Source organism: Pinus tabuliformis, chromosome 3_2 (genome assembly GCF_031772625.1).
Source record: "Pinus tabuliformis cultivar Carrire ecotype Pingquan chromosome 3_2, CPIR1, whole genome shotgun sequence".
Lineage (NCBI taxonomy): Eukaryota > Viridiplantae > Streptophyta > Pinopsida > Pinales > Pinaceae > Pinus > Pinus tabuliformis.
Window position 1 is genome coordinate 60,468,310 of NC_142302.1, and position 20,260 is coordinate 60,488,569.

The 20,260-nt window shown below is 38.0% G+C and overlaps 1 protein-coding gene across 1 annotated transcript in view; it reads right to left on the minus strand.

Annotated features, from left to right (window-relative positions):
* Positions 1–20,260, minus strand: part of LOC149179837 (uncharacterized) — a 233,959-nt gene that overhangs the window by 33,243 nt on the left and 180,456 nt on the right. The window contains exons 6-8 of the mRNA XM_089415813.1: positions 10,797–11,000; positions 10,529–10,624; positions 10,104–10,215 (exon numbers count right to left, since the gene is read on the minus strand). Coding sequence (XP_089271939.1) covers positions 10,104–10,215; positions 10,529–10,624; positions 10,797–11,000 — 412 coding nt within the window. The remainder of the gene's footprint in view (positions 1–10,103; positions 10,216–10,528; positions 10,625–10,796; positions 11,001–20,260) is intronic.

Sequence of the window (20,260 nt, forward strand, 5' to 3'; positions counted from 1 at the left end):
ATCTATGTTTTTTATATCTAATTCATCATTCTACATGTTTTTGTTGACATATATGTATCAAAAATTAAAAAATATAATATATATATATATATATATTTAAAAAATTGCTCCCAGATTCGCTCCCAAACCTGGAGCTTTTGAAAATGGTCGCTCTCGCTCCCGCTCCCAAGTAACACTGCTTATAAATCAAGCAACCAATCATCTTTCCATGAAGCAAGTGAAGCATTGAATAAGTCTTCAGTTACTCCAATGTTGCAATGTGCCACAACATAATGAACGGACTCAGGTGCTTTACCTTTCCCTTTGTCATGTGGTTTACCTCTTCCTTCATTTCTTTCCTGCTCAATTCGCTCCCAAGGCAAGTTACAAGTGGAAGCATCATGTCCATCTCTATTGCATCATATGCAATGAAGATGAGACGTTTCTCCTTGGAACTGTCTGCCCCCCTGCCTCTAAAATTCTTCCTTCCTCTTCCCATTCGGCCACATCTTCCTCTAGAAGAATCTTGTGCATGATTCTTCTCCTTCTATGCAAGGCACATAGCTTCTTCAGTAGACTGAGGAGTTGTCTTCTTCCCAAAAGCCTTCTCTCTTTCAACAAACTTCTTCTCAAGGGAGTCAAAGGTAATCTCTTTAAGGTTACCACTTGCTTGTAATGACTCAAGATAATGTGAATAGGTGGGATATAGTGCCTTGACATAAGTTATGAGAGGAATATCTATTTCAACACCAATGGATTTTATGTCATGCATAATGGATCTTACTTCTGATGCTAAGGCAAGAGGGTCATCATTTTTCAACTCAATATTGAACAACTTAATCATCAATTGAACAACTTCAAGTTCAAAGTGTGAGTCATACAATTCCTTCAACTTCTTTAAAGCTTCAAAGGCATTTGAAAATGGAGAAATATGTCGACTCACCTCTTCATTTACTGACGTTGCAATCAAGGCATAGGCCTTGTTGTTCTTGTTTTCCCAAATGGCAAGCTCCTTATCTGAAGTAGGCTTTTCTGGTGCATTGTCTCCTTCTCCTTCACAAACCCCTTTCCACAACTCATTGAAAATGAGGGTGTGTTTTATCTTCCGGGACCACTCATGGTAGTTCTCTTTGCTAGAGAGAACTATTCCCACAATGGAGATAAGTGAATGCATCACCAAAAAAAGATTGTGTTTTCTATTTCCAAAATAATTCTAATGTACTTTTTTCCTTCTACCAACTTCACTCTTCACTGTGCATATCAAAATTCTCCACCATACATAATATGCCACTATACCATATATTAGTCCATATCATATAATGCAGTTCATAATATAAATATCACCATATATGCCTTTACATGCCTTTTAAAATAAACCCTCATATGCACTCTAATGTTACATTTACCCACCATAAGAATTCAACGTATCATGTATCATAAATCATGCCTTTTCAAAACTTATAATATGTCATCTCATGCACTTATCAGTGTGGATAACCATATGAACCTCACGACCTTCATAAAAAGTTTATTCAACACATGCCATGAAAGAAACTTCAACGCATGTATGGACTCTAACTTATTCAATGCAACATAGAACTTAACTCTTTTTTTTTAACAAAACACTATACGTACGACCAAACCGACCAACGACAAAAGCATTCAGCATAAGATATCATACCAAATTCAGCGCTCCATTGCATAGACAATTACACCATTTGGTTGTACGATCCATCACAACACATTCACTTCCCAATATATATCAGAGCTCCAACGCAGTATTCACAGCTTTCATTCACCAACGCAAAAATTTCAATCAAATCCACAGTCCGGCAAATGCATAGACTCGCTCCAACTCAAGCAACAGTGTCCCATTCCACGATAATGCAAATCAGCATTCGATCAAACACAACACTAAGAGTCATGGTTTGTAAGGCTTCGCATGCAGCATCAAAATGGTCCAGCACTTCAACACATTAACTGATCTTCGCACATTCTTTAATGCAGAATACGAGTGTAATGATCGGATATGATGTTTCAATGCAGCGTTAATGCAAAGCGCAGAGAAAATGTGAAGGTTTGAGGCAAATAATCGACAAAGCAATTAATGCACAACGCAGGGAATCAAAGATAGTTTTTTTGTCAAGGGAGAGAGGAGTTACAAGGAGCAAAAAACTAAAAATAGGGGTTGGCTTTGGTACCATGCCAGGCCAGGAGGTAACTCCACAAATTGATTTGTTTATTACATTAGCCATATCATGAATTTATACATGAGTTGAGGGACTCTTGGGATTCCAATTCCAAGGTCTTATGGTTTGCTCAAATGCATAACTAACAATATTTACAATATTTGCAATAATCCTTTCGGATTAGGTGTCAACAGAAAGCTTGAAACTTTAAGATTGATGAATCATGAGACTCAATATGTTGTCTGTTACTAACTTGTGGACGTTGTTGATGAGGATTATAACTTCTAGATGATTGATGTTATTATATGGTTCAATCCATGTTTTTATGTTTTTTATATCTATTTCATCATTCTACATGCTTTTGTTGACATATATGCATCAACATATATAAAAATATATATTATATAAAAAATTCGCTCCTAATTCGCTCCCAAACCGGGAGTCTTTGAAAATGCCACTCCCCGCTCTCGCTTCTGCTCCCACTCCCCAAGTAACCTTCATTTCAAATCCTAGGAATAACCCAACTCAACCCTTTATAGGGTTTTACCACATACGCTAGATTATCTTTTAAATCTGCAAACCCTAGATGTCAAGATCTAGGGTTTCCTTTAGAAGGGAACAACCAATTAGGGTGAGGGTTTTCACTTTTCTAGGTTTTTTTTAATTCAAGTCCCATCTAGGGTTTACAAACCCTATATACCAAAAAAAATCTTCAATTAATGTAAGATCAACAAACCATAGATTTTTATTATTCAAAGTATGTTGCAAAAACCCTAATCATGATCTTGATTTACAACATAAAATGCATATAAAAAAATTTGTGCATACCTCTTACCATACCTTTTTCTTTGCAAGGATCCAATCATTCTTCACGTATCAACACTTCTTCAACTGGTGTTTAACTTCAACCCAAGTGCCTTGATTTATTTTACTTTGAACTCCCTGATTCACTAGTAGAGACTTTGGGTTGTCAACTTTCTTGCCTTAGATATCAGATCAAGATTACTACCAAGGCATTATTTTCATCACGGTCATGCTGCTTTACATGTAAACCATATATATCTTCTTCCAAGACTGCTTTTATACTAATGTTTATACATGTCTATTATTACCAAGACAATGTTGTTGTCAATGAAGTCTTACGGTCAGCCATTTTCAAAGAGCTACGAGGTATTGAATTCAAGTCTACCGGGTCATGTGTCGTTATAGTATATCGAACAACTATAGTTATTATATCATGAGCCATGATTCAGTGTTATCAGAACCGATAGGTCTGACATTTTTGGCCCAAAACCGGTCTGAATCGTGCCTCTAAACCAGAATAGGTTGGTTCGGTACCGAACTAGCCAGTTCAAGACCGGTTCTATGATTTTGAACATATTCAAGCCAACATAAAAATTTTGCCTTTTTTTATATTTTTTTTATCTTTTTAGTTGGTTCTTCTAAATCTCCCCTAAGCTAGCCTAATAATATTCAAGCCTATCGCCCTCAGCGTAATAATCGATCTGAAGGCCCTAGTATTGCTATGCAATTCATGGTAATGTTAAATTCTTGAAGTAAAAGGATGAAAATGAAAAATAAAAGAGAATGCCACTCCTTTTACTTAAATTTTTAACATTACCATGAAATGACTCAGGATGTTTGAGAGTGGTTCCAACCTCATTGGATTTCATATGGAGAGAGTAGAATTTTATAATTCACTCAAAATACAGCGAACTTAACAATTTTTCAGGAATGGGGGCATTGCAACGTTTCCATTGGATTTTGTCATGTACGAGCTAATGATACTAGTATTTAATAAAGAGCATCAAGCCCTCTATGTACTTTGATGTTAGTGGCTTTGGTTGTCGAACTCCCCAACCATGACTCTAGTAAAAATGTACCCATCACTCGAACAAAATCTTGACATGACATGCTACGTTTTTTTAATCTTATTTTAATGCCTAAATGGTTATATTGATGACGAAGACCCCAATATAGGCAATGATTTTGATGATATGTAAGCATTTGTTGTAGCATGATTTTTCTTAGATGCCATAGGCCATATAGAGCCTATATATTGATGTATTTTCGGTTCAAAGATCGATTGCACCCAATTATTTTGGTTATGTGCACCCTTACATGCTATGTAAATGAGAACTTTTCTATTTTTGTATATAAATGGTTTGAATTCACATGAATATATGTGTGTGTGTGTGTGTGTTTTTCTTTAAAATATGAATATTTTATGTGTTTTTGCTAAACCGGTTTTTCACCGGTTCCCAATCCACAAGGTCTTTCAGTTTTGATAACATTACCACGATTGTAATGGAGAAGTGTGTGATTGATGTGATCCATGGAATGCGCGAGAGACATCATACATATATCACTATAATAACATGTGCAACACCATAAATTGAGTTATACTGCCAACAATGTCATTGATACATTTGCGTTGCCTCTTGGCGAACCACAGTTCAAAGTCATTCGAGGTTGCAAAGGATCATGCCAATACCATCGCAGAGGAATCATTCAATACCAACGATACAATATTGAATCATGACAGGATAACATTTTTGTTGAGAAATCTACAACAACTAGATTAGGGTGATTTCTCTTACTTTTATAATTGCTTGTGATGTTCTTTTACTTCAACTTGTAGAATTTACATTTAGCTTCTTCTTCTCTTGATTATTATGGTGTTCTTATCATCAAACAACTACCAAAAACATGAAAATCAATAGAGCAAGTGGACACAAGATATAGGCTGCTAGTCAGGACCAAAACCTCTCAATAATTATTCTCTTCTTATAGAATCTTCAAATGATGAATTCCAAGACCTTTAGACCCAAGACAAAGACCCCTCCAAGACCAAGTCAACCTTCCTTGTAGATCTGCAACAAATTTTGTCCTTCCAACAACTTTAACCCCAACAACCTTTTGTAAATTCAACCCCCAGCAACAATTTCGGCCTTTACTACACGTCTCCAACTTTTTGGCCCCTCTGTAGCGACTACAACTTCGCACGTGTGGGATAGATAGCCTATTTTAGGCCTCTTTACTCCACTTGGCTTGCTTCTTCTCTCTTGAACACATAGATGATATGTCTTGTCTTTTGATCACAGATTTTTGACCTTCCTTGGAGATCTGAAATTGCATCCTATGTAGTTGCATAAACCCTAGCTTCCTCTTTTCACATGTGAGAAATATTAATCCAAAAGCTTCAAATTTTGTTGTCTTTTAGTCCTTGTCGTGTCCTTCGCTCTTCTTTCTTACACTTCTACTACTTCCTCTAATGATCGAACTTTCTTGGATGATATCCTTCAAATGCAGAGGAGTGCTTCTTATATATAGGCTTCTAAGGAGGTTGAATTAACCTTCATAAGGCCGACTTGTTCTCTTGCAGGGCGACTTGGTCTTGGAGGGACTTTTGACACAATTTTTTACTCAAATAAATTCTTTTGATTTGATACAAGATGCCCAATGGGGTCTATTACATACAACAATGACTCTTTTGACTCCTTGGCTCTCTGACAAAACCCTAGAAGCACGCAATGGGTGATTTGACCTACAAATAAATTGACCTGAAGCATAAAACCCATGCTATTAAATAATAATAATAAATTTCCTTTCTCTTTTACATCAAATACATAAAATCAAGAATACATAAGATATTATGAAGACAAAACCTAGTTACAAATTTCAACAATTTCCAGCAAGATCTATGGTGAAGTTTTCTTCTATTATGTATAGTTTCATTTCCTCAATTTCTTCATCTGTTTGTGTGACCTCCAAGTTACAGGGACGTAGATTTGAATCTCCAAAACAACTGGTGTATAGAAAAATATGAGAAAAATCATTGATGAAGGATCTGAATCCTCAGAAGTTAACTTTTGTTTCATAACTGAGACCGAAGTTTTACATTCATATGCCCAGAATTTAGATCAATCCTCTGCAAATCTTCAAAACTTTTGTCCACAAGCCAACAAAGTGATCTTTCGGCCTCCTCTTTCAAGCCTTAGCTCTAACACAACGTTGAAAAATCGGGACGCTTATCAACTTTACATTAGATTTCTCTTTCATAGTAACTGCTTGTGAATTAGTTGGCTTCTTATTAATATTTATTCTACTTTATTTCATCAAACAATTACTATAGCATAAACACGAAGATCACAAACACAAAAGAACAAAGAATATAGGCTCTCAGCCAGGGCAAAAACCCTCTCTTTGGGGAACACCCTGTCAAAATCTCTTCTTATAAATCAGATCAAAGTGAGACATCCAAGACCCATGGCTACAGAAGAACTTCCACCCCTAGATGCCAAGTCAAACCTTCCATTATGCTCAATAAAATCATCATCAAGATATTAGCAACAAGAGAAGTACCAAGAAGCAACTCTTCTTCCATTTCAATCTTCGTCCCTCCACTTCATCTTTCTTCTTCTGCGAAATTTCAGATCCAAAACTCCTTCAAGTGTGTGTGCAAATGAGCTCATATCATCTTCTATTTATATTGTCCAAAGGGGTGCGAACAGACATGTCCATTGGGGCAAGGCCAACTTGTCAAGTAGGCTGACTTGGCATCTCGAGGGGTTTTTGACCCAAAAGTACGTATTAGAACAACAACAAAAAGAAACTTTTTCCTTTTTTCTTTTCAAGATGTCCAAATAGGACAATGACTCTTTGACTCAACAAGACCTAGAAGCATGAAGAACATGCTTATTAAGTAATAATAAAAATTCTAGAGCATCTAGAGGGGTTTTTGACCCAAAATTACATATTAAAAATAAAAATAAAAATAAAATTCCTTTTTCTTTTCAAGAGGTCCAAATAGGACTTTGACTCTTTGAATCAACAAGACCTAGAAGCATGAAGAACATGCTTATTTAATAATAATAAAAATTCTTTTGAGCATGAAACCCATGCTTGAAAATAATTTTTCTTTTTCTCTTTATTTTTCTTCATTTTGTTTTTTACATAAAATCATAGATGTATAATTACAAAGACCGAAACTAGTTACATCTTTCAACATGGCCTTCATGATTCCACCTTTAATGCAATAGTGAGAGACTTCCCTCATGGCTTCATAGTCTAGCTCGGGAGTGGCTAGCTGCAAAGAACAAAACAAACGATTTATCCTTTGGTTGGGTGGAAAGTGGCTCACCCTTCATCAGTTGCAAGCAGCTATTGATCTTGATCAGATAAGTTCTCTTGTGGACTTCAATTTATAATGCAAATCATGTTCAATGAAATAAAAATGGCATTGATGAATTGTGTATATTTATGTGCTTTCCTATTGAATGGACAAATTGGATAATATGATACATGATCATGGCATCAATTGGTAAATTTCGTGATGATGACTCTGTAGTATTCATATTCCAGCCTGTTGATCCTTAATATGTTCTTACAATGTGTTTTTCGTGATTATGGAAAGGCATGGAATGGCTCACTTGAGCATGGGGCTGATAGACTCTTAGTATTGGTTATCTTTAATGTTTATTGATATAATAGTCCTTTTGCAAGTAAGATGTTATGGCTGAGAAGAAGGGGTGTCAACCCCTCAGACTCTTGGACAGCCAGGATGGCTGGTTGGTTGTGAAAAAATTTTAGTGAGTCACAACCATGGGAGCTTGGTTTCCTACAGATAGACAAGAGAAGCCTTGAATCTACTGCTTCCAAGTCCCATTGAGGATGTGGACCTAGATGTAAGAGCAAATACCTTGATCCTAAGAGCAAATACCTTGATCTTAATGTGGAGACTCAGAGGAAAAAGTCTTCAAAGAACATTTGATATAAAGATTAAAGATTTCGGTGAACTCTTGAATCAAGGGAATCTGTTGATAGACTTCATTGAGTTGGTATGGCCTTTAGAGTGATTGTATATGCTAAAAATACCTGTTGCGACAGCTGTGTGGATGAACAGCTAAAAGGTATCCCTGATTTGGGACAAGAAGACTTGGAGGCCTTTTGGTGTTCCTGCCTTAGAAGAATTATGCTCCTTGTGAAAGTAGTCCTTGATGCTGGACGTTACTTGGTTTAAAAATGAGTGGAACGTTTCACTTAGGAGCAGTCTGTGAACAGTGGACTCATTTTGACTTCTCAGAGGAAAGTCCTGGCTAATGGTTGTGGATTAAAGGATTTGGATGCCTTATAGACAGATGAGGGTTTCTATATCTTCAAAAGCCTTCTGGGCATCTGTCTGCCCTGTTGGAGACTATTTCAGTCCTTGGAAGCAGGCCTGAAACGTCTATAGGAAGTTTGTAACTTTGGAATCTTGGGGATGGAATTTTTTAGCCCCAGACCCTGGTCACATGGGCCAGTGGAGACCATATGTTAGGATATTCCGACACATAGGATATAGTTAAGTTCAACTTGGTCTAGCATAGAGTTAGGTTAGAGTTAGGTAAAGTGTGTTTCTTTACCGTTGTACATATTGTAACTTACAATCCGACGGTCACGATATGTAGTGATCCGACGGTTCACTCTCACCTCGGTATTATCGACACTTGATCCGTGGCTTGACACCCGATTGGTCCATGAGTTCTATTTAAAGCGCATGGAGGGTCATTGTTCGGGTAATCCGTGCATGAGAGAAGCTTATGTAAATTTTCATTCTTTGATTAATAAATTGTCTGTACCCACGTTGGGACAGGCCGTGGACTGTTTCCCTCCTTGCACTCTGAGGGTTTTAACCACGTCAAAAATACTGGTGTATTGATTTGAGATCTGGTTGTGAGCGGTGTCCTTTTGGTATTCTTTCTGAGGAACTTACCCTGTAAATTCCTACATGGTATCAGAGGGATGTTATGTTTCTTCATTGCGGCTTCCAAGGCTTCCACATGGGCCTAGCTGAAAGGGGCTAAGGGACAAAATTTCAGCAAAAATTAGATGACCCAGATATCTAGATATTCGAGAACCTGAAACTTAGTGAGTGGGGGAACAGGTGGAAGTTGGATATTCTATTTCAATCAACACTAGATTTGCCTCCACTAATTATTTTATTTTCTAAACGAGGTGAGCTAACCTAGCAACCCTCAGAGAATAGGAGGCCACATAAGGCCTTCATGGTCATCTAGGGACTTCGTGACTGAAGATAGATATGATGAGGTGGTTAAGCCACAAATTAGTGAGCAAGGATCATGGAAGTTTCAGTTGCATTAAGAATGGCAATAAACAAACAACTGATATGGTCATGTGATGGCTGCAAGGAGATTCGATGATAGTCATGCTCTATCTTGTCATTCAATATATTAAGTGGAAATGATAATCCACAAACTATCCTTAGACTTTAAGTAGTATGTATTTGCATTGCATTCTAGTATCTATCGATCAATCTATACACAGACACAAAATACTAATTCAGGGGCCCAACAGAGAGCAATTTGCAAAAGCAACAACATATTCAAAATTTCAGGAATTGAAGAACAGAATATATATATATATATATATATATATATATATACAGGCATATTAGTAAGAAGGAAGATTTCTATATAGCATATTCATATAGATATATGGGAAAGAACATTCAGATTTTTCATCTTTTCAAATGTACTTTATTGTTTTGTTAATCATTTATTTTCTAAGTCACTGTGCCCACTCACGCCTAAGTTAAAATGAATTTAAAAAAAAAATTACTTTTACAGTTCAAAATGACATTTACACAACCAAATCTGACAGGAAATATCTATGAAAATAATAAATTTCCTACACTTTTTCAATACAACAAACTTCTAGGAACAATCCCTCAAAAATTTTCCGAGGGATTTTGGGCAGTTACAATCCTGGAAACATTCCTGTATGAAATGAGCACCTTCAAGTTCAGTGTCAAACTAGGAAAGCATTTTTGCATTTGGATTTCTCTCTATCAACGTTCCCCAAATTTGTACTTATTACTTGAATTCACCTCCTTACTATACAAAAAAGTGTAGAATAGGTCTAAAATGCACTTACCATATAGCCAGTCCTTGAAATGGCCATGGATTGCACTCACTAGTTCACGCTTTTTACTATCATCCAGTTGAGTGTTTCTCAAAGATCCTCTCGTATCCTCGAGTGAGTTATACTGCAAATGAAAGTAAAAGGGATAGAAAGTTCAAAATGAGTTACTTCCCATACATATAAACCCCCAATAAATTAAAACCTCTATACAACAAATAATTATGCACAGAAACCTGGTGATGATCTGAAAACCTTTGTCACAAATCCTCAGATGAGATTCATTTCTTTTTTGAGGATCAGTGAAGTATATTTGGAGTTGAAATATTTCTTAATTTTGATAAACTAACAATAAGGGGAGACAGCAGTATATTTACATTATTTCTGACAGAAGACATTAAACAAAGGCAGAATATGAAACAGGAAAAACAGATGCTTACCTTTTGCTGTTGTGCTGCCATGTATGGATTTGGTAATATAAATGGATTGTCTTTTGTTTGTTGAAATTTGGATTCCACTTCAAACCATTTTGGAATCTGCAGCGAAGAAAGGTTTCAGAGTTATAATCAACATTAAGAATTTTTTGAGCATAGAAACAGTTGTATCTTGAACAGGTACAAACTATATGAATGATAAGAAAAGATCTGGAAAAATCAGAAAACATATTAGAGAAAACAGAAAACTTAAAAGAGAATGGTGATTCCATACCACAAAGTTCAAGAACTGGTCTGGATGAAGAGCATTAGCCGACTCAGCTTGTACATCAGAAACACCCACCGGATGAGATAGAGAATCATGTGGGTCTACCATTCCTAGTGCCAAAGGCTTGTCCCACAAATTGACTGTTGGATCTACACCGACTTGTGCCAAATGCATCTCTAGATCCGGATAAAATGTATTATATGGCGCCACCTAAAATTTACTAATGACAAGTTATCATCAACTTCAAGTGTACCAATACCAAAATGCCTTTCAAAATTGTCCAAAATTAGAGTAGTCTTGGATTCTCTAAGTTATTAAACTTGGACTCTTAATTTTAATTGGAATCCCATACACTTCTCTGCTATTTTCCAAATACTGATCATAGCATGATAAAGAACATGAATCCAACAATGGGCAAGAAGATGATATAAATATACAACAATGTAAAACAGAAAGCCGCATTCTTTAAATCTGGATAAAGAAGGTAATACCTGCTATGTCAATAACCATCAGTAGACAATAGTTCTGTACTGGCTATGAAGTCAAATTGAAATGCATGTATACCTCACACTAAGAACCCGTGTGTGATATTTATGGCCAATATTTTGAAATAAAGATAAAATCATAACTGTTATTTTCTAGACAGCAAGTAAACAGAACAAAACACCAGTAGAACAAAACAAAGAAAAAATAATATAAATATCAAGAAGTAGCCAAAGATATGTCAATAGGACTTAAAAGTTAAAATTACAGAAGTATTAAAAGCAAACAAAGAATACCGAAGGCATTGTCCTCTAAAAGACAACAAAAATAAATGGTCAATAGAGAAAATTCAACAAATCAGTTATGGACCAACATACTGTAGGTCCACCTCATGCTAGTTGAACATAAGAAACTTCCATAGATGAGTTAAGAACTGATGCCACCTTGTGGAGCACTTTAAGCTTCTTGCTTGCAAAAATGCTCAAAACCTATGAAAACCTCTTTCAAAAGTCTTTTGTAAAGGAATCTATTAGAAGACATTTTAACTGAAACAGTTTATAATTTACTCAGAAGTGGAATATAACATAAAGTCTGCAGAGTTTCCAACTTATCTGCTGCCCTACCACATGGAAATGCAAGGGAAGTGCACTGCTGCATGAACACTTGTTCAGGGGAATTGATGGCCATGCAGGCCTCCCTGTCTGTAGCCATGGAACAAAACAAAGCCTGTAAATCACATCTCAAGACCAGATTTGGAGAATTTGGGTCCAAGTCCAACCAAGAAAGGTCTTCATTGTCAAATATTGGTGCTTGACTCTCCACAACCCATTCTGATGTTGGAGCAAAGTCGCCCAAGACAATGTTGCTTGAATCAGGGGTTTTTTGCAGCGATTCTTTGCGCCTCAACCTAAGGTTGTACTGAACAAAAACCATGTCATTTAACCACTTTTGCTCCACACATTTCCTCTTCTTAGTGTGTATACGCTCAAACACACTCTCGAACAGCCCTCCAAGACTCCAATCAGCTCTTCAAATCTGCAAAAAATCTCTCTCAAAACAACCTTGCAAAAACCCTCCGAATGCTCCTCACCGAACTCAGCTCAAGAATTGCAAGAGACTCGAATGAATAGTGTGAGTGAAATAGAGGAGGTGGGGGTGTTTAAATAGCTTTAGGGGGGGCTAGAGTAGCGTTAGAAACTAGGAGAAATAATAAAAATAAAAAATAAAAACATTTTTTTATGCCCAGTTCACGCGGCCGCGAGCCTTGTGAACCGGTGGAACCAGTCTCCGAACTGGTCCAGACCGGTTTAGTGACAAAACCAGCCGGTTCGGTACCGAACTGGTCTTTTCCAGTTCAAAGGGCCGGTTCGGATCGGTTTTGCCCCCAAACCTGTCGGACCGGCCAGTTTCCGAAACTGGTTCGCTTCCGATAACACTAGAACAAATAGTGACCACTAGACCATGGAATTTTTAGAACACTCTTGGAAGGCGAAAATGCAATAAAAATAGAAGAGATACAATAACAATAAAAAGAGGGAGGGCCCCTACCTCAACATCAACTTCAACATCCAAACTAGAAATAATAGTAGACTTGGCATTCTTGTCTTTGGCTGTCACTATGAAGGAGCCAATGAAAGCAAGATGGCATCCTTTAGAGAGTATATCGAGCTAAGGTCTCTAGATGTACAATCTTAGGAGGAGCTCTAGAGTGGAATGACTTGTCTCTTCTGGCATCTGAGACTGAGAATAAGAACCTCATGATGGTAGTCTCGATGCTTGACTGCCCTCAATGGGAAATACTCTCTATGTGGCAGGTATAGCGATAAGTTCTTGTTTAGCAAGCCTAGCAAGGTCTGGCCAAGATGCTAAACAGTAAGCAAATAGAAGACATACCCACTGTCACCTCAGCACACTCTTCTCTCACTTTTGGCTAACTCCTAGAATGGGATGAGGGGTATCTCAACACAACACAACTTCACCAAGACCCTAGGAAATACCAGCGCCTATAAACACTCACATGATGAAGGTTAGGAGCTAAAGGAAACAATTAGTCTGATCTGATATAAGATATTCCACTACAGAAAATGCAGACCAACAGGGAAAATACTCCAATACATGAAGATTTAACTGTGAGAAATACACCAAATTTGAGTGTGAAGGCCCTTGCCAATATTAGAGATGATATCCTTGATAAATACCTTTGGCTTGGGGATGCAAAATCTGAAATTATACAAAAATATGCAAAACCAGCAAGCAAAGGGCTGCTTGGAGGACTCAAACAAGCCCAAAAATATTCATGAAACTTGGTGCTGCTTACTGGAAGTGTTAGTACAATGAATTGTCAAAAAAATGAACCCACTAATGCTTCAAATGACTACGCATTCAAAGAGATATTCATATCTAGAATCTATGACTCAGTATTCAGGTCCAATCCCCAAAGGCTGAAGATTGGCGGTGCCCCAATTGAGATGAAACCTGCTGCAATTGTTAGGACAGCTGAAAACACTTCTAAAGATTATTAATAATCAATTGAAATACTTTAAACAAGGAAACTGGGGCTATAAGGGTTAGAAACAACCACTCACATATCCCAAGGCAGGGAAATTTACCAATCTCTGGGCTGTAAATACAGAAAACAAAAATCAGATTTATAAATTCACCTTCAAAACCCTCAATAAGATGTTAGATACACTAAATGCTCAGTAAGACAGGGCCACTAGCCCTTTAGGTGCCCTAGGAGGCACAAATCCCAAGAGAAAAGTCTAGATTTAAAAAAGTAATCTGTCAAAAATATTTTGGGCAAGATGGTGAAGAGATTCACCAGTTTTGTTTTATTTTTTATGGTTATTTCTATATTTTTTAAATTTTTTCTATTTTTCGGGCTTTTCATATGAAGTAAAATAAAAAACAATTGTAATTTTTTTCAAAAAAGAGATGATTGGATGTTGCAATAAGGATTATGCCTTATTTCCACTACAGCTATGGGTTCAAATTGATGCCCCTCTTAAGTCGATTGGTCAATGCTTATGATTTATGGCTTGAGATGGAACACAAGAGATATGTAACCAATCCCTCCTAGAAGGGATTCCACTTTGGGAAAGCCTTCAACAATTGATATGTTAATACAAAAAATAAATTGAAACCCTTGATGAGGATCCTAGGGCATAGCCCAACAAGGAAAGACAATCCTTAACTTACACCAACAAGACAGAAGTGTGAGCAAACAAACGCTAGACATCCCTCTCCAAGCAACAAAGTTGCCCTTCAAATGGATCAGTTCAATTAGCCTTGTAGTAGTCTTTCCTGAAAACAATTCACATTTTGGCAAATTGTCTCAACAATTTACAATGATTTGCAAAGGAGTGAGAGCTCACTACTTATAAATGAGCCTCTCAACATTAATCCTCCTTTTGCTCCAAAATTTAAGTGACTTGTCATCCACAAAATGCTTAGAGACTAAATCAAGTTACCAAGTTATTTTTACATTGCTTAAAACCCTAAATTAGAGATGCCAATCCACTAGAAAAGGCTCGCTCTATTTGGAAGAAGGGTTGATTTGGCCTAGAAGTCTAATGTTCCCTTTAGAAATGGCTTGAAGTTGATTAAAACATTTCTTGGAGTGCTTGGACGGCCAAATGACTTGCTTAACTTGCTCAACATTCTTCTTTTGTGACCTTGGATCCCTACAACAACTAGTAGAAGGTAGACAATGTCCTTGATTTGGTCCATAACTTGCTTGTTGTGTGATTTAAGGCTCCACTTTGCTTGCTTATGAGTTGTCCTTGGTCCACGTGAGTATCTTTGACTTGCTTTGACACCTTTCTTGCTCAACTCATGCACCATGTTGCCTCTTTTCACTACACATCCACCCCATAGGAGAAAATAACCCCTCTAGGAGGTACCCCAAATTTGGTTAAGGCACTTCTAGGAGGTCATTTTGAGTGTTTCAACTTGGAGTTGCTTTCACTTGACATAGAGATTATAACGGGCTCCTTTATTGACTTGGAGGATGTCAAGCATTGCCCTGCAGAGGGAATATACATCGTGAATTGTGAGACTACCCAAAAGGATGATGACCATGGCCAAAGAGGTGTGCATACACAAAGATATGGTCTATGTGGGGAACAAAGTAGGCAGACTAGGATCAAGGGATAATGGAAGGGAAAAGTACAATAGACGATCACCTTTACAAGGCAAAATGAAGCTAAAAAGAACAGCCATCATTATCCAGCATTGGGGATCTAAGGGTCACTTTCACATAAAAAAGCCACATGGCCTTATAAGGCTATTACTTGCACACATTTGGGCTTACAAATGGCATGGTCAAAAATTCTAAAGTACCCCTACTAGAAGAGGGTAATAGGTCTCATATAGTTGAGTTGCCTATCAATTAGGGGAAAGGAAGTCTGTTGCACTAATCAATCAACAACATGCTCCAAAAATAGGGAGCTAGCCAAGTGCTTAACGCCTCTATTGATTGAGATAGGTTGAAAGAAAGAAGTAATAATCTTGGCAGTATTCAATCTAAGAAGATGCCTAAAGTCTACTCTCTATATAAAGCTAGGCATCTCTAGTTGAGGGGAAGAAGAAAATTGCCAGGAATTCCCTGATTTTGGAAACAAGCAATGGAACCTCCCAAATAACTTGTGGTAGATGGGACAAAAGAAAACAAAGTACTTCTCAGACTCAATCTCTTAGAAATGGCACACATGGTAGGGTCTCTTCAATCAAAGGATGTCATGATATGTCCCAATTGGGAGATGGTGGGAGTAAACCCAGAACTGGTCAATTAGTTTCCTTAAGCTATGCAACCCAACGATGTCAAATGTAGCCAAGATAGGTAGTGAGACCTTCCTACGGTTGCATGAAGTGCTCATAATAAAAGGACATCTTGGGGCCAAGAGTCTAGAGTAAAGACATAAGTGCTTTATATGTCAATTTGATAGATGTCATCCATTTTTGCCTTACCATGTTCGACTTTGGTCTAGCTCTAAGGTCTCATATAGGTGTGGTGTCAAACTGTTAATTTTAGGTATGTTCTATGCTGATAGCAAATTTACTTCAATTTTCCATATTAGCTCAATATCAATTCCAGAATAGCAATCACATTTAGCATGATAGTAAGATGCAGATAGAACATAAACATAAATCGCAGAAGACAAGCCAAGACAAGAGGACACAAGATGTGGTGCCAGCCAAGGACAAACCCCAATGTGGGGAAACCCTTGATCAATTCTTCTTATATGTTCTTCAATAGTTCAGGAAAGAGAGAGATAGTACATATACATCAGAAGTCAACATTTTGACTTATCTAAATAAGAGCAGAGATCTTCTCTAAGAAGATGGCACATAAGGCAGTTGATCTGAACACAGGTGATTCCATCACCTTGTCATATCTATCATTGTGTTGCACCATGTTGCACCATCATACCATGTCCATCATCACTATGTTGCACCATGCTGCACCATCACTGAGTTGTACCTCATCATGTTGTACCCAACATGTTGCATTATTCATCATGTTGCCTTGTGCATCACTGTGCTGCACCACTGTCACTATACACTATGTTGCACCATTCACTGTTGTACCCATCATTGTGCACTATGCTCCACCATTCACTGCTACTACTCTTTTGCCTTGATTTCTGTGGTTTACTGTTGTAGCTTCCTATTACTAGTTAGGGCACATAACACAATGTGATAGCCCTCCAAAACTGCTACAATTCATTGTGGCTCCCTTTCCCAACTAGGTTGCTTGTCCTTGTTGTCCTTCTAGGCATCACTATACATTTTTGTTGGCCTTGGAACCTCCACAAGCCACCCAACAACACACAGTCATGTTCCAACAATACAAACCAACCTTCTAACAAAGGTAACCACCACTGTTTGGGTTGTGGTCTCCTTTACATGTCTGCAACTAGGAGAGAGCGTCTCACTAGCCCTCTTGGCTCTCACAAACAGTCTCCAGAACTCGCTGTTGTAGCTTCCTATCTTTGCGGCCCAAACAAAGACAAAATACACACATAAAATATGCACAAAAGCCCTCTTACGTTTCCTCTGATCTGCGGCATGGTCTGTAAGGCAATTTGTCTCAAATCTGCCCAGGAATCTTCCTCATTGACTGCCTTAGAGTCGCAGACCAATCTAAGAGAGCTCCTCCCTTGCTACGCTGCTACATAAGGGCATATGCCAGCCCTTGATACCCTACGCAAGCCCAGCTGTGGTGCTATGGCCTACGGCCTAGCACAACAACAACTAGTAGCTTTCAGTCCCTTAAAACATGCCCAAAGAATTGTCAAAATCAACACCGTTTAGTCCTCAAGAACTCGAGTCTCGGCCTAACAGCCAGCACCCTCGGCCTCCATGACAACAACTCAAACCCTTGTTTATCTCCTCACTGTTTCTTTCTTCTGTGTTGCGGCTAGGAGACTACGGTTAGGGTTAGGGCAATGGCCAGATAGAATTCTTTTGGACAACATTGATTTCAATTTAGCATATAGGCCTCCTTGTTGCGTATTCAACTTCTTGACAGCGTTATAGCGCATCTCCTTCCATGGATGTAATATGATCTTCCTTAGGGCAGCATTAGGGCATCAATAGGCCAGCAGTTAGGGCTTCTTCATGATAGCGTAGAGACTTCTCCATGATGGCTGCATTAGGCTTCTCCATTAGGGCAACGTTGTCTCTTAGGATCTCTCCTCCCACCAAAACCCAAAGAAAAGTGGAGAGGAAGAGATCACAAGAAGAGTGTGTCCAAATGACTAGCAAGCCACCTCTTTTTATACTAAAACGTTGAGCACATGTGGGGGCAATTTGGTTGTTGGCCGACCTTGACAAATTGTCCCATAACACAAATAAATTCATATCTTCATGAATACGTGTCAGAATCGGATGATCTTTAGATCAATCCTAACCTCTCGACGAGAGGAATCCAACAAAAATATCAGTTGCCATAGATAAGATGACCCATATGGAGTTTTCCCCTAGTTTCCAATTTTAACACAAACAATCACGAGGGAGGAAGTCCATTGTCACTAATTAACCACCCACATGCTCCAAAACTAATGATCCAACCTAGTACTTAACACCTCCAACAAATGAGATAGGTTCAAAGAAAGTAGTAATGAGCCTAGTTAGTACGGAGTATGGAAAAGAAACACGAAGTATCATGTATATGGATCTCTAGCTCTCGAATTTATAAAGCTAGGCATCTTTGATCAGGAACGAAAAGAAAATTGCAATGGATTCCACCATTCTCAGAACAAGCAGTGGAAATTCCCCTAAACTTTTTGGTAGACGTTACAACCAAAAACAAAGTGCTTCTCAAACTCAATCTCTTAAAAACGGCACACATGGCAAGGCCCCTCCTACCAAAGGATGTGCTGATTTGCTTTGATTTTTAGATGGTTTGAGCAACCCACATTTGGCCAAGTGGGATCCGTATGGCGTGCACCCAATGGTGAAATTGCAAGGGACTCCCCCATTCTCATAACAAGCAGTGGAAACTCCCCTAAACATTTTGGTAGATGGAACAACCAAAAACAAAGAGCTTCTCAAACTCAATCTCTTGGAAATGGCACACATGGCAAGGCCTCTCCTAAAAAAGGATGTGGTGGTTTGCTTCGATTTTTAGATGGTTTGGGCAACCCACATTTGTCCAAGTGGGATCCTTATGCCGTGCACCCAATGGTGCCTAATGCAATCATGATTCATGATTGATAATAAGACATTCCTACAACTACATGAAGTGTTCATAATAAGGCTATCTACATATACTCCAAAATTTAAATGTACTCTAAAAGTGCCCTAAATGGACATGCAATCAACATCATCCATCTTTGCCTTGTTAATTTCTCCTTTGGTCGGTAGGAGCTACCCAAGGGTATCCAAAGAATATATCAAATGAGGGAAACACTATCAGAAAATACCAATGAATTGGAGACATCAAGTGGCCTTAGAGAAGCAACCCTTCTACCCCCAAAAAGGCAAGGGAGGAAACCTCCCTGGAAAAGCAAACTATGAAATATGGGTAATTATCCTGTCTAAAAGTAGGGTCCCAAGATTTTAAAACAATGGAGAATGGTAACAAATCTAAAAATGTCCTCTAGGTAGAGAGGATCGGCCCCAAACTAAGCTTGAACACTGGCCTATAGGACTATCTGTTTGTAACAAACTAAGCACCAGACCATGATGAATTGCACCCTCTCAACCCTTACAAAATTTGCAAAGGATGAAAACAGACCCTAGATCTCAAGTCATTAAGAGTTGTGGGTTTATTTATGGTGTCAAAAGGGTTTATCTTCATACAAATGTCTTGAAATTGGAAATGAAACCATTGGTTCTCAAGCGGGACCAAAGATGCATAGCCCTTATAAAGACTACATTGGAAAGTGTGCCTCAAGGTGAAATTAAGGCTTATGATTTGGACCTCCAAATATGTGTAGGTTGTTGTAATCTCCATGCCCCCGGAAAAGATAAGCTAAATCCTCCAAATATTCCTTGTAGCTGTTGAAAATCGTGACCTTACTTTTGCTAATGTTTATTGCCATTTGCTTAAAATCACAAAAGTTCATGAATGTCTAATTTCTTATTAAGGAACACGTCATTTGCAAATATTCGCAACACAATGTGATGAAGGATGCAACCATCATCTGCATTAGAGTTTTCCATATGATGCTTCTTCATCTTGTCAATGTAGATCCCAAACAAAGTGGCAAATAGGGGGCAACCCTATCTAACCACAACAGTGATTTTGACGAGTCTAAAAATATCCTTATTGTGTGTGGAGCCATCCTACCACTATCTCATAGAACCTCAAGTCAACCACAATGAGAAATTTTGGGAGACCAGTGTCGTGTAATCTTTGGAACAAGGATGCCCTTAGGAGTTGAGGCAAGGTCAAAAGCATTCCAAAAGTGCCTAGTATGAAAACGTGTTCAACAACCACATAGTAGTTGGATTATAGGATTTTACTTGAAACAGACTTT